Raw genomic sequence first — 12,073 nt, forward strand, 5'->3', positions numbered from 1 at the left:
TCAATGTGAATCCAAAGCTTGTCTGGTTCTCTGAAAAGTTTTGTTCTTTGTGTCTTTTAGGTCCTTTACATTGTGATGATGCTGTATTTAAAGAGAATATTTAAATGTAATATTAAAGAAATACTCAAAAGAAAGTTGTATTACTCTTTATCTTGGCAGGTCATGATGTAGTTACTTGTTAGAAAAAGGATGCTCCTCCACTGTAATATAAAACTAATTAGGTCAGTTAGGGAATAATGTTAACCATAGAAACGTTTTACGGTGGAAAAATAGAACTTTTCTTGAACATCTAAAGCTTGACTTGTATTGCATCATCACGTGTCCTTATGCACCCCGTCTGCTGAAACAGGCCTTGAAGCTGCCCTGCTGGAGCTTTGCCCTGTCTGCAGTTCCTACTCTTGGGGCCCATATACACACACACAGACATATATATGAAATTTTCTATTCCTGGTTACCAATTAAAATCTGGCAAGAGCATCAACTTCAAGTCAGTTTCTTCATAATGTCTATCCCATCAGAAAGTTCTATTCCAACCAATTATCTCTCTATTAGGTTATGACAGTCTTGTAAAGGAGCCTTAGCAAAATGATTCGAGTACGCATAAGTAATTTCTATCAACTGATTGGGCAGTCTTTACTTAGGTTTAAAAACTGCTTCATGCATTTACACTAAGTTAGGTCACTGATGTGCACACATAAACACTAATATACATACATTATTAGAGCGTCATCCCAATATGCCAAGGTTGCAGGTTCAATCCCCAGTCAGGGCACATACAAGAATCAACCAATGAATACATAAATAAGTGGGACAACAAATGTTTCTCTCTCAAAGATCAATAAATAAAAGAAACTAAACCAAACTTACTGGCTGCACACCTCCTGGTCTCCTGGGCTGGGCAGTAACTAGTACCATACAGGTTTGATCCATGACCCAAAGAAGGCAGCCACTGTAAGTACAGTCAGATATCTGGCTGCAACACCATGGAGGTAGCAAAGAGTTTAAAATCCACAGGGGTTGTAGCACAGCCCAGAAATTAAGACAAGGGTGTGAAGGTTGTAAACAATGGAGAAGAAGGGGTCAAAAAGCACTTATATTTTCTTTTAACTTTTCCATGAGAATGTTCCCATAAGTTATTCCCTTAAAAAAGAAAGTATTAAAAGGATTTGAAAAGGAAAGAGGTTAGTTAGCCTAGTGAGGGAGACAAATCCCTATTTTTGGTCATCAGGGTTGAGGGGAGCATCGCGGTACATGCATGTAAAATGCTCCAGTTTAAGCAGTGCTGTTACCCTCACCAGCCAGAAACTGGCTTTAACAAACACAGCTAAAAGAAATATGGCAGTGGAGAAGTCCCAGGCCAAGTGAAGATTCCCACCTAAAGCAAAAGCTCACTTCCTAGGATCTGAACTTAACACGTCACAGTAAAAGCCCAGTAAAGTGATTGCTTCCAGTTCTAGCCAGTTCCAAAGAAGTTGGGATGACGTGGGCTACCTCTGGTTAAGCAGGTCTGTTTCAGTTCCAGCTCCCAAATGGGTACCACACTGAAGCCTGTGGCACCTACTCTTCTGCTTCTCATACATATAACAGTGCACATACTTTGCCGACAAGTGCCATTTGGTCCCATGCCGCTGAACTGTGATGGCAGGACGATGCCATTCGCTCCATATTCACTCAGTACCTTGTCTCATTCGTAGTTGATGGAAAGCAGGACCACGTTGTGTAGCAAAAGGGACAGTTCAGCTTCTGAAAACACCATCAATGTTAATGGTTTGGCCAGGGAACAGTTTGCATTCTAATTGCCTTGGTTTACTTGAAACTAGAGGTGGGAAGCCAAGTGCAGGGAGGTATGAAATTAAGGGGCTATTGCTCTTAAGTTCCCCTGCTTCATTCCAGTCCCTGCATGTATGCCTTCCTTTCCTTCTACCATATAGTCAGTCCTAACTACTCATCCTCATTTCTTGACTTTTCTGTGACAGCAGTAGAAAATTCAGAGATAGTAATGGTACAAATTCTGGTACAAGTTTGTGTTCTGGTGACATTTCTCAGCTCCAAGGAGATTAGCAGGCCTACCCTGATATTCACAGGCTTAGAAAACATCAGGCCACCAGACAGGTGGTAGCACAGTGGGTAAAGCATTGACCTGGGACGCTGAGGTCCCAGGTTCAAAACCCCAAGGTCAGGGGCTTTAATGTGGGATCATGAACATGATCCCAAGTTCACTGGCTCAGCTGGAGCCCCCTGGTCAAGGCACATGTGAGAAGCAATCAATGAACAACTAAAAGCGCCGCAACTACTAACTGATGCTTCTCATCTCTTTCCCTGTCTCTTATCTCTTGCTTTAAAAAAAAAAAAAAAAAAAAAAAGACAGCCCTGACTGGATAGCTTGGTTGGTTAGAACATCATGCTGAAGCAGAGGTTGTCAGTTCGATCCTGGTCAGGGCACATACAGGAACAGATCAATGTTCCTGTAGTCTCTGTCTCTTTCTCTCCTTTCCTCTCTCTCTAAAATCAATAAAATAAACATTAAAACAAAAAAAAAAACCCAAACCCCACAATATTAAGGCCTAACCAAATGTTCCATATAGGAGACCTACCAGCCTAATACCAACCCTTAGAGACTTTTTCTTTAGGCAATTGAGTGGTTTTGTTTTGAATTTGAGTATCTTTAGACTAGCGCTTCCCAATGGGGACAATTCTGCTCTCCCATTCCACCAGACATTTGGCAATGTGTGGAGACATTTTGGGCCGTCAGAACTGGGGTTACGGCTTAACACTAGTATCTAGTGGGTAGAGGACAGAGATCTTGCTAAACATTCTATAATGCACAGGACGGCCCTCACACCAAAGCATCAATAGTGCCAAGGTTGAGAAACAAGCATGCACTCCTGCCCGTGATCCCACAATCTTCACTCCGTCGCCTGCACAGTTGCCTTCATTACCTGCTTAGCCCCTGTAGCTAATGAGTTTGTGTCTTTCAATTAGACATATATAAGACCATACTTTCAGGGATCATTTCTATAGTTTGTCAATTAGACATACATGTAAGATAAAAGTCTCACAGTACTCAATAATTAACTCCAAATTAACCTTAGAATAAAATACACAAATGACTTGGATTTTGGGGATGCCATAGGGATCTATCTTACCTTTCAGGTTGCAGGAAATCTGCAGCCATTCTGCCAGCCAAGTTCGACACCTCTCTTCAGCAACAAGGGTAGAATTTAAGCCACGAACATAACAAGCCTGTAACACTCAGAAGAGAAGTGATCCTTAATAATCACAGAGCAAATATGCCAAGGAAGTATAAACCCACAAACAACCCCAAATCTGCTTTAAATAAGTTACAATCTCATCCCAAGAAACCTTCCTCTAAGGCAATTTGAACTAAGATAACAAGTGAACTCTATCACCTAAAACAGTAGGTCTAAAATGTAATGTCCTTGATTTTTGAAGGGCCAGAAGAAAAGAAACATAAACTAAAATTACTGTGGGCAATTCCTTCACAGTAGTTAAGTCCACTGACAAAAAAAAGAAAAAAAGACCTAGAAATGAGGTGAGAGAATAAAGAGCTTTGCTATAAGAAGTAAGACAATGAGCTCTCCACGATCCTAGCTAGCCCTGTGGACTCAGAAGTCCACCATGGATTGAGTGTTGATACTGCAATCTAGCTCTTACCGATCTCACTTCCTGAGCAGTCAGATGGCTAATCCCCAGCTTTGCCAAAGCCTTGTCCAGTTGGTGAATCACAGTGGTATGAGTCTTTAAACGGCGTCTCAACAAGAAAGAAGGCAGGTAAGGTGTGAGAAACATGGCTCGACTCAAGGCTTTCTGTGACACGACAATATAGAAGGAGAAAGTAAACATGGTATTACTGCAAGCAAAGACCTTAAGCAAGGTGAAGCTGTGGAAAAGAGAAAGCCCCAGAGTACTTACCATTTGCAAAGCATGGAGTTGGTCCAGGCCCAGAGGATGGTTAGAGAAACACTCTCTCAGAGCCAGGATATCATGTACTGCTGGATGGGTACCACGCTGTATCTTGGGAGAGATAAGAGATTGGTAGATGTTAGTATGGTCCTGACTAGCTCTCTTACCTGGTTTTCATGCAAACTGGATCTAACAAGATTTCTACTTTGGAGCAAGGGTTCACTGGAGGAATACCTTGGCGCACAGCTCTGTCATATGCCACTGAAGTCCTTCATCAGAAATAAGAGGGATAATTTTTTCCAAATAACAAAGTATATCTGGGTGGGACTGTTTCCGGATAGCATGATAGATATTTAAGAAATCAATTTGTTGCTTTGGGGTCCAGAAATGTTGGATCAGTAATTGCCTAGGAAACAGGTACCTGAAAGGAAAAGGAATCACAGTCACTTGCTGAAACTGGCATCTTTCAAAGTGAGCAAAGAAAGCATTTGGCAGACATGAATCCTAGGAAGAGATGGAGACATGCTTCCCTATCACACTGTTCTTTTTTTGCAAATAAGTCTCAGACCAAGGTTGAAAGATACACTGAAGCACAATTTCAAGCAACACTATTGAGGTTCTGTGAAAGGAAGCAGCAGTGGAAGAGCCAGGCATGCAGCCATCAGATAAAATGACTCCTTTTGAACTAAAGCAAGTGAAGAACATATTTTGGACAGAATTACAGAGTGGATACTGTACATAATGCTGACAACCTCAAACAGTAACACAGCCATTATGTGTGTACAAAATGAAAAAGGCAAATGTACTTTGATTTCACTTCTCTACCTGTGTGTGGGTTTAAAACATGGCCACAAGTTCTCTGGCATTCCTCTTATTGAGAAGTGAGGTCTATGTCCTTTTTTTAAAATCTAGGTGACTGACTCAACCAAAAGAGAGCAGAAGTGAGTCTTTGTGATCTCTAAGGCTAGATGATAAAAGGCCATGCAGATTCTTATTTGCTGGCATACTCACTCTTGGAGCTTTAAGCTACCATGTGAGAAGTTCCACTACCCTGAGGCCACTATGTTAAAGGGATCACACGTAGGCACTCTGGTTAACAGTCTGTCTTCCAGCCATCCCTTCTAAGGCATCAGACCTCAGACCATCCAGACTCGTCCATTCACCAGCCAACTATTACTGAAGGACCAAAGTACATTTGCCTCTGTCAATACCATATGGAACAGACATATCCATCGCCCACCTGAGCCCTGCCCAAATTCCTGACCTACCAAATTATAAAAATGGTGCTTGTTTTAACCTATCAAGCTTTGAGATTGTTTGTGATATAACAACAGTTAACTTGAACAACAGGCAAGGTCATAGTTTAAAATTGTCATGTTTGGATATAAAGTAAAGTAATAAAGATTTATGTTATTAAAATATGAAATGCATTTCTCTGCTGAAAAAAAAATTGTCCCAAATTGCTATGCCTCTCAGGAAGTAGGTTACTGCCTCCAGGGATAATGAAAAAGGTCTTTATCTTATTTCATATAATATAAGGGCAGCTAAGAGATAGGCAGAGTTTACACACCTATACCTACAGCTGTCCCAGTAACCTAGGTGCTACTTGCTGAGTGGCTTTTACGAACCTCGGGCTAATGAAAAGATTAGAGCAGAGAGTTTGATAACTTCTGTCTAGCTTCTGAAATGGAAAGTCCTTCTTAAAATTTATAATTTAAAAAAGCTATATATCTTCAATATGCTGGGGAGGCAGAAGTCTGTACTCACATTAGCAAGAAGACCAGATAGTTGGCAAAGGGCGGAATGGAAAGAATACCTACAAAAAGGCACTTGGTGATGTCTCGACGGAACTAAGTAGAAACAAACAGAGATGCAATTTTAACCCACATTCTTAATACAATGGACCATCCCTCTACCCCACTGTGCAGCAAACTTCTACTACAGCCCAGCAAAGGGTCAAAGTTATTTCTATCTACTTGTAGTTGGTAAGTTACTTGAGGACAGAAGCCCTGATTTGTTTACTTTTGTATCCCAAATATTGTCTGGTACAGGGCCTGACATCATACTAAATACCTCAGTGACTTCTACCTGACCTGGAGACCGGGTCCTAGATTCTTACTCTTAACTTCAAAACTACTCAAGTTACCACCAAATATTACTCTTCTGCTGCCTTTTGGATGGATCCTTGCAGATTTTTATATATTCAAAAATTAATTGGATTTTAGTGTTTACAACTTTGTGTGTGTGTGTGTGTGTGTTTGTGTGTGTGTGACAGAGACAGAGAGAGGGACAGATAGGGACAGACAGGAAGGGAGAGAGATGAGAAGCATCAATTTTTTGTTGCAGCACATTAGTTGTGCATTGATTGCTTTCTCATTTGTGCTGTGCCTGGGGGCAAATGGAGCTATAGCAGAGTGAGTGATCCCTTGCTCAAACCAGCAACCTTGGGCTTTAAGCCAGGACTTTTGAGCTCAATCCAGCGACCATGGGGTCATTTCTATGATCCCACGCTCAAGCTAGCAACCCCGTGCTTAAGCCAGTGACTTGGGGTTTCGAACCTCGGTCCTCTGCATCCCAGTCCAATGCTCTATCCACTGCACCAACGCCTGGTCAGACTAGTGTTTACTTTTATGCAGAAAGTGAATCCAAAAGTATACTCAGCTCTGTTTACTATGAAGAGCTACCACTCTGAAAGAATCCAGTTCTGACAAATAATCTGAGGCTCTCTGTGTTCAATACTTTAATCTTGTGGCAAAGGGCAAAACCTTGATCAGTGGTGAACAAAACAGAGAAGAGATAAACTTGAGATCTTGGTGAACTTTAATTACCTCACCATGAACCTCTGGATATTTGCCCCTGGCCCATACCTGTCTCAAATGCTCCATCTCCCGGTATGAAAGTTGATGAAACTTTATATTATGCTTCCACATATTTGTCTTTATTCTTCTAGCCTTTTTGGCATCAGCCCATATCATCTGCAATCCTGCCTCATTAAAGTAGAGGATAGAGTGTGATGTTATCCCCATTTGAATCTTACCACAGCTTCCAAATCCACCCACCCCAACACTACTCTATATCAAAGCTTCCATCTAGGTCACTTGAAATTCTTGTGAGACCAACCTATACCTCTTCTCTCATCCCTTTTTTCCCAAAGCATATCACTTCTCTTCAAACCAAGTAGGCCTTCTGTGATCTACAGATCTATGGAATGGTCTCCCTTTTCTGATTCCCTTTTTAAAATAAAAATTCAAAGCTCCCTAACCTCAAGAAGCCTTGCTAAATCAACTCTCTATGTATTCCCCAAATAGATAACTTATTTCCTTTCAAAACACTTTTATAATTATTGTAACTCAACATATTTCTATGTTTGCATTTGTCTCTTCATTCTATAACTCTTACATTTACCTAGTACTTTATTTTTAAAAATGCTTTCCTATTTATGAATAAATGATATACTGTACAGGTTGGCTTAAAAATAATATAGGAGAAGGCCATGAATTAATTGCTGAAGTGAGGTTGAGTACACAGAAGTTCATTATTTATTTTCTCTACTTTTATGTACGTTTAAAAATTTCTATAATAATAGGCTTAAAAACTAACCAAAGAAAATGCTTTCATTCTCTAGTCTATTTGATCTTAATTATAAACTGGGAGCAGACAAAACAGCCATTCTTTTTTTTTTTTTTTTTTTTTTTACAGGGACAGAGAGAGGGATAGATAGGGACAGACAGGAACGGAGAGAGATGAGAAGCATCAATCATCAGCTTTTCATTGCAACACCTTAGTTGTTCATTGATTGCTTTCTCATATGTGCCTTGACCACGGGCCCTCAACAGACGGAGCAACCCCTTGCTGGAGCCAGCGACCTTGGGTCCAAGCTGGTGAGTTTTGTTGTTGTTGTTCAAGCCAGATGAGCCCGCGCTCAAGCTGGCAACCTTGGGGTCTCGAACCTGGGTCCTTCAACATCCCAGTCTGACTCTCTATCCACTGCGCCACCGCCTGGTCAGGCAAAATAGCCATTCTTAATGCCTACTTTACAAATAAGGATAAGCAATTTGCAAGTCCCCTATGCTAGTAATAATTATGATAATATTCAGATGACAATGTGGTACTTTTTTTTTTTTTTTTTTTACAGTGATAGAGTCAGAGAGAGGGATAGATAGGGACAGACACACAAGAACAGACAGAGATGAGAAGCATCAATCATCAGTTTTTCACTGAGACACCTTAGTTGTTCATTGATTGCTTTCTCATATGTCCCTTGACCATGGGTCTTCAGCAGACCGAGTAACCCCTTGCTTGAGCCAGTGACCTTGGGTCCAAGCTGGTGAGCTCTGCTCAAACCAGATGAGCTCACGCTCAAGCTGGCGACCTCGGGGTCTCGAACCTGGGTCCTCCGCATCCCAGTCCGATGCTCTATCCACTGCGCCACCGCCTGGTCAGGCTGTGGTAGTTTTTTTATAAATTGGTATTATGATAATAGTATAGAGTATAACAACAGTTATAGCTACTTTTATTGAGCACTTACTATGAATCAGGCCTTAACTGATTTACATGCATTAAGTTAATCTCCACAACCATGAGGTCAACAGGTAGGTTTCATTATTATCTTCAGTTAACAGATAACCATAGGACAGAGGTTAAGTAACTAGTCCAATCACACAGCCAGTGACAAGCTGGAATTTGAACCTACACAATCTAGCTCCAGAGTGGACACTTGACACTATACCATCTCCTAGTAACTAGTAGAGCTCTGATTAGAACCAAAACATTCACTCACATTTTCTTATGGGCCAAGTCAACTGATAAATCACAGGGCAGGTCTGCACAGCCAGAGTTCCCTGCCCTTGTGCATGACAATGAATTTCTACTATGGTTAAGTGTGTGGTTAAAAAAAGCAACCCTGGCCGGTTGGCACAGTGGTAGAGCATCAGCCAGGTGTGTGGATGCTCTGGGTTCAACCCCCAGTCAGGGCACACAGGAGAAATGCCCATCTGCTTCTCCCCACTTCCCCCTCTGACTGTCCCCTCCCTTCCTCTCCTACAGCCATGGCTTGCACCAGGTGCAGAGGATGGCTCCATGGCCTCTGCCTCAGGTGCTAAGAGCTCGGTTGCCAAGCAACAGAACAATATCGCCCCCGTAGTGGGCTTGCAGGGTGGATCCCGGTTGAGGCGCATGTAGTCTGTCTCTCTGTCGCCTGCCTCTCCTCTCACTAATAATAATAATAATAAGTGCAAAAATACTTATATTCCCTCTGGATGTTAGAAGTTGTTTCTCATAATACCTTTATAGAAGTATCTTCAAGAAGTGCTAACTTACAAGATTTAGCCCTGGCTGGTTGGCTCAGTGGTAGAGCATCGGCCTGGCATGCAGGAGTCCTGGGTTCGATTCCCGGCCAGGGCACACAGGAGAAACGCCATCTTCTCCACCCCTCCCCCTCTGCTTCCTCTGTCTCTCTCTCTTCCCCTCCCGCAGCCGAGGATCCATTGGAGCAAAGTTTGCCCGGGTGCTGAGGATGGCTCTATGGCCTCTGCCTCAGGCGCTAGAGTGGCTCTGGTTGCAGCAGAGCAATGCCCCCTGGTGGGCGTGCCGGGTGGATCCCGGTCGGGCTCAGGCGGGAGTCTGTCTGACTGCCTCCCTGTTTCCAACTTCAGAAAAATTTAAATAAATAAATAAATAAAAAATAAATAAAAAAAAGAAGTGCTAACTTACAAGATTTGGTTTAATACTCAAACATTTATGAAACACAAGATATCCCAGTTTACTCTCCCATAGCAAAACCTGCAAATTATCTTACTTACTTTAACCATCTGACATTGTCCAAAAGCAGATTCTAGTGATTTCTTTTTTCTTTTTTTTTACCTTTCATGAAAGTGTATACAGGATTCTAGTGATTTCTTTTTTACCTTTCATGAAGGTTGTGTACAGGACATAGAAGCGGGGAAAATGACGATCCAAAAACCGATGGTATTTTCCATTAATCACTTTTGTCTTAGCCACCACGTAAGAGATTAAGCTCTTCACATTTGTCTTTGGAGAAACGTGAAGCTTTGAAGACCTACAAGGAGGATCAAAGAGACTATCTGGGAATCAGTCCAGGAGCCCCTTCACAACGGGCGTCCTTAATGTACAACACAGCCCTCAGAGAATGTACACGGACACCTGAAACTTCGAAAATCCAAGGAAGATTTTGGGATCAAGAAGAGATAAGCAATCAGATTAAGAAAAGCAAATCAGGCAGTTGAAAGGCTAGGCAGGAAGGAATGTCGGGGAGTGGCATGAGTTTGGAGAGTGGGAGGCCACAGGACAGAGCGGCAGGATAAAGCCAGAGGTGGAACTCAAGTAAATAGCGGTAAAACCTGAGCCGGAAAAAGGAGGCTGAAAGATGAACTCACGACACGCTGGGAATTCAGACTATAAGAGGCACTCAGAGTTGAGAGGGACAGAAGCCAGGTCTCTAGCGAAGATCGGGGTGCGACTCTTGAACAGGAGGAATAAAAATTCCGAGGCCAGGACGTGGAACCCTGACAACTAAGAAACAGCATGCAAACAAGGATAAGACACTGGAAGGGCCTGTACATCAAAAATGTTTTTTTCTTTCTCTAGGTCCCTCACCAAGGGGGCCCCCAGGCCAGTCCAGAGCGAACAAGTTGCAGCCTTCGGGTGACATAAGATCCAGGAGTAACCGTCGAACCCCACATAACAGTCCGAGCCCAGCACACCCTGGAGAGCGCCATCTTCTCAACGAGGGAGGGTGAGAGGAGGGCTTCTTTGGGTCAAGGTTCACCGTACGTCACGTTCGTTTGAAGACGCATGCGCCTTTCCTGAGAGCTGATTGGTAAACACGGACCGCTTGCCTCGAGCTAACGCGGCACTGAAGGAACGCTAATGACTGAGTACGGAAGAAGGGCTAGGATTGGGCGCAGTCAGTACTTCCTAGTTTAAAAGCGCCGGAAGCGGGCTATCCTGAGGGAGTGAGTGCTTGTGCTAGTCGTAGGGTTTGTGATCTTGAAGACGTCCTTTCTTCAGGGCCCAGTGACCGTTTTAATTCCCTAGCGGCGCCCTTGCCCTTTGTCCATGTGTCCCTCTTTGGGCCTTAACGCGGTAGAGGGCAGCTGTGGATTTGACAGTGCCTGGGGCCTCAGCGCCTCCTCGGGGCTGGGAGGACCCGCGGCGCCCTCTAGTGGTGGCGGCTTGACTAGGCCGGGAACTGTGCAAGGCCAGTTAACGTCTGGTGCTAAAGGTAACTTGACCTTTAAGCTTGGGACTACCCCTGTGCGAACTAAGTCCCCTTTTTCTTTTTGTCTGCGTTTCCCAAATTAAGTTTGTGGGAAAATGTCTTTCGTTAAGAGCCTCCGGAAGACCAAACTCGGGGTCTCAACTAAATGTCAGTTTTCTGAGAGAGAGAGGCGTTCTCTGACCAAAGGACACATTTTCTACTATCCTGTGTTATTTTCTAAGTAGCACTTAACAATTACATGGTTTATACATTTGTTTCCTTGTTTGGCAGGCTCCCTGAACTAGACTGAGGGCAAGCATTTTATCTTGTTCACTGATATGCCCTCCTCCTAATACCAGATGCCATACCTGGCACGTAGTAGGTGCCCAAGAAAAAAATTTAAATAAATTAATAACAAACTTGGAAAGATTCCCAGAAGTGGCACTCAGCTGCCTGCAAGAGTAAATAGTTTCCTTGAGTGAATACAGGGTGGGCAAAAGTAGGTTTGCAGTTGTTCAGATGGAAAATAATCAATGGGGGGTTTCAGCTGGTTTGCACCAGTTTTTCAGGACTGATACCTAATTTTTTGTTGAGTTTGGTGTTAAGATGGCACTTATAATTAGTATCACGGTTCTCTCTCTCTCTCTCTCTCTCTCTCTCTCTCTCTCTCTCTCACTCTCTCTGTCTCCAGTCCCTAGCATAGTGTCTGGTTTACAGTAAAAATTCAATAATTTGCCTGACCAGGCAGTGGTGCAGTGGATAGAATGTCGGACTGGGATGCAGAGGACCCGGGTTCGAGACCCTGAGGTCGCCAGTTTGAGCGCGGGCTCATCTGGTTTGAGGAAAAGCCCACCAGCTTGAACCTAAGGTCGCTGGCTCCAGCAAGGGGTTACTCGGTCTGCTGAAGGCCCATGGTCAAGGCACATATGA

The 12,073-nt window shown here is 43.1% G+C and overlaps 1 protein-coding gene across 4 annotated transcripts; it reads right to left on the minus strand.

Annotated features, from left to right (window-relative positions):
• Positions 1-608: 608 nt before the first annotated feature.
• Positions 609-10,696, minus strand: LETMD1 (LETM1 domain containing 1). 4 transcript variants are annotated; one of them, XM_066354025.1, is made up of 9 exons: positions 10,540-10,696; positions 9,831-9,982; positions 6,792-6,907; positions 5,692-5,774; positions 4,159-4,345; positions 3,934-4,035; positions 3,676-3,828; positions 3,147-3,243; positions 609-1,743 (listed from the first exon to the last, which is right to left on the minus strand). In XM_066354025.1, exons 1-9 carry the CDS (start codon positions 10,659-10,661, stop codon positions 1,685-1,687), a joined length of 1,071 nt encoding a protein of 356 aa, XP_066210122.1. In that variant the 5' UTR covers positions 10,662-10,696; the 3' UTR covers positions 609-1,684. The 4 variants fall into 4 exon arrangements, with proteins under 4 accessions (XP_066210122.1, XP_066210108.1, XP_066210132.1 ...); XM_066354011.1 differs by having other exon boundaries at positions 609-1,740; positions 10,540-10,671; XM_066354035.1 differs by lacking the exons at positions 4,159-4,345; positions 6,792-6,907 and having other exon boundaries at positions 10,540-10,671.
• Between the last annotated feature and the right edge of the window lie 1,377 nt (positions 10,697-12,073).

The sequence above is a fragment of the Saccopteryx leptura genome, chromosome 1, assembly GCF_036850995.1.
Source record: "Saccopteryx leptura isolate mSacLep1 chromosome 1, mSacLep1_pri_phased_curated, whole genome shotgun sequence".
Classification (NCBI taxonomy): Eukaryota; Metazoa; Chordata; class Mammalia; order Chiroptera; family Emballonuridae; genus Saccopteryx; species Saccopteryx leptura.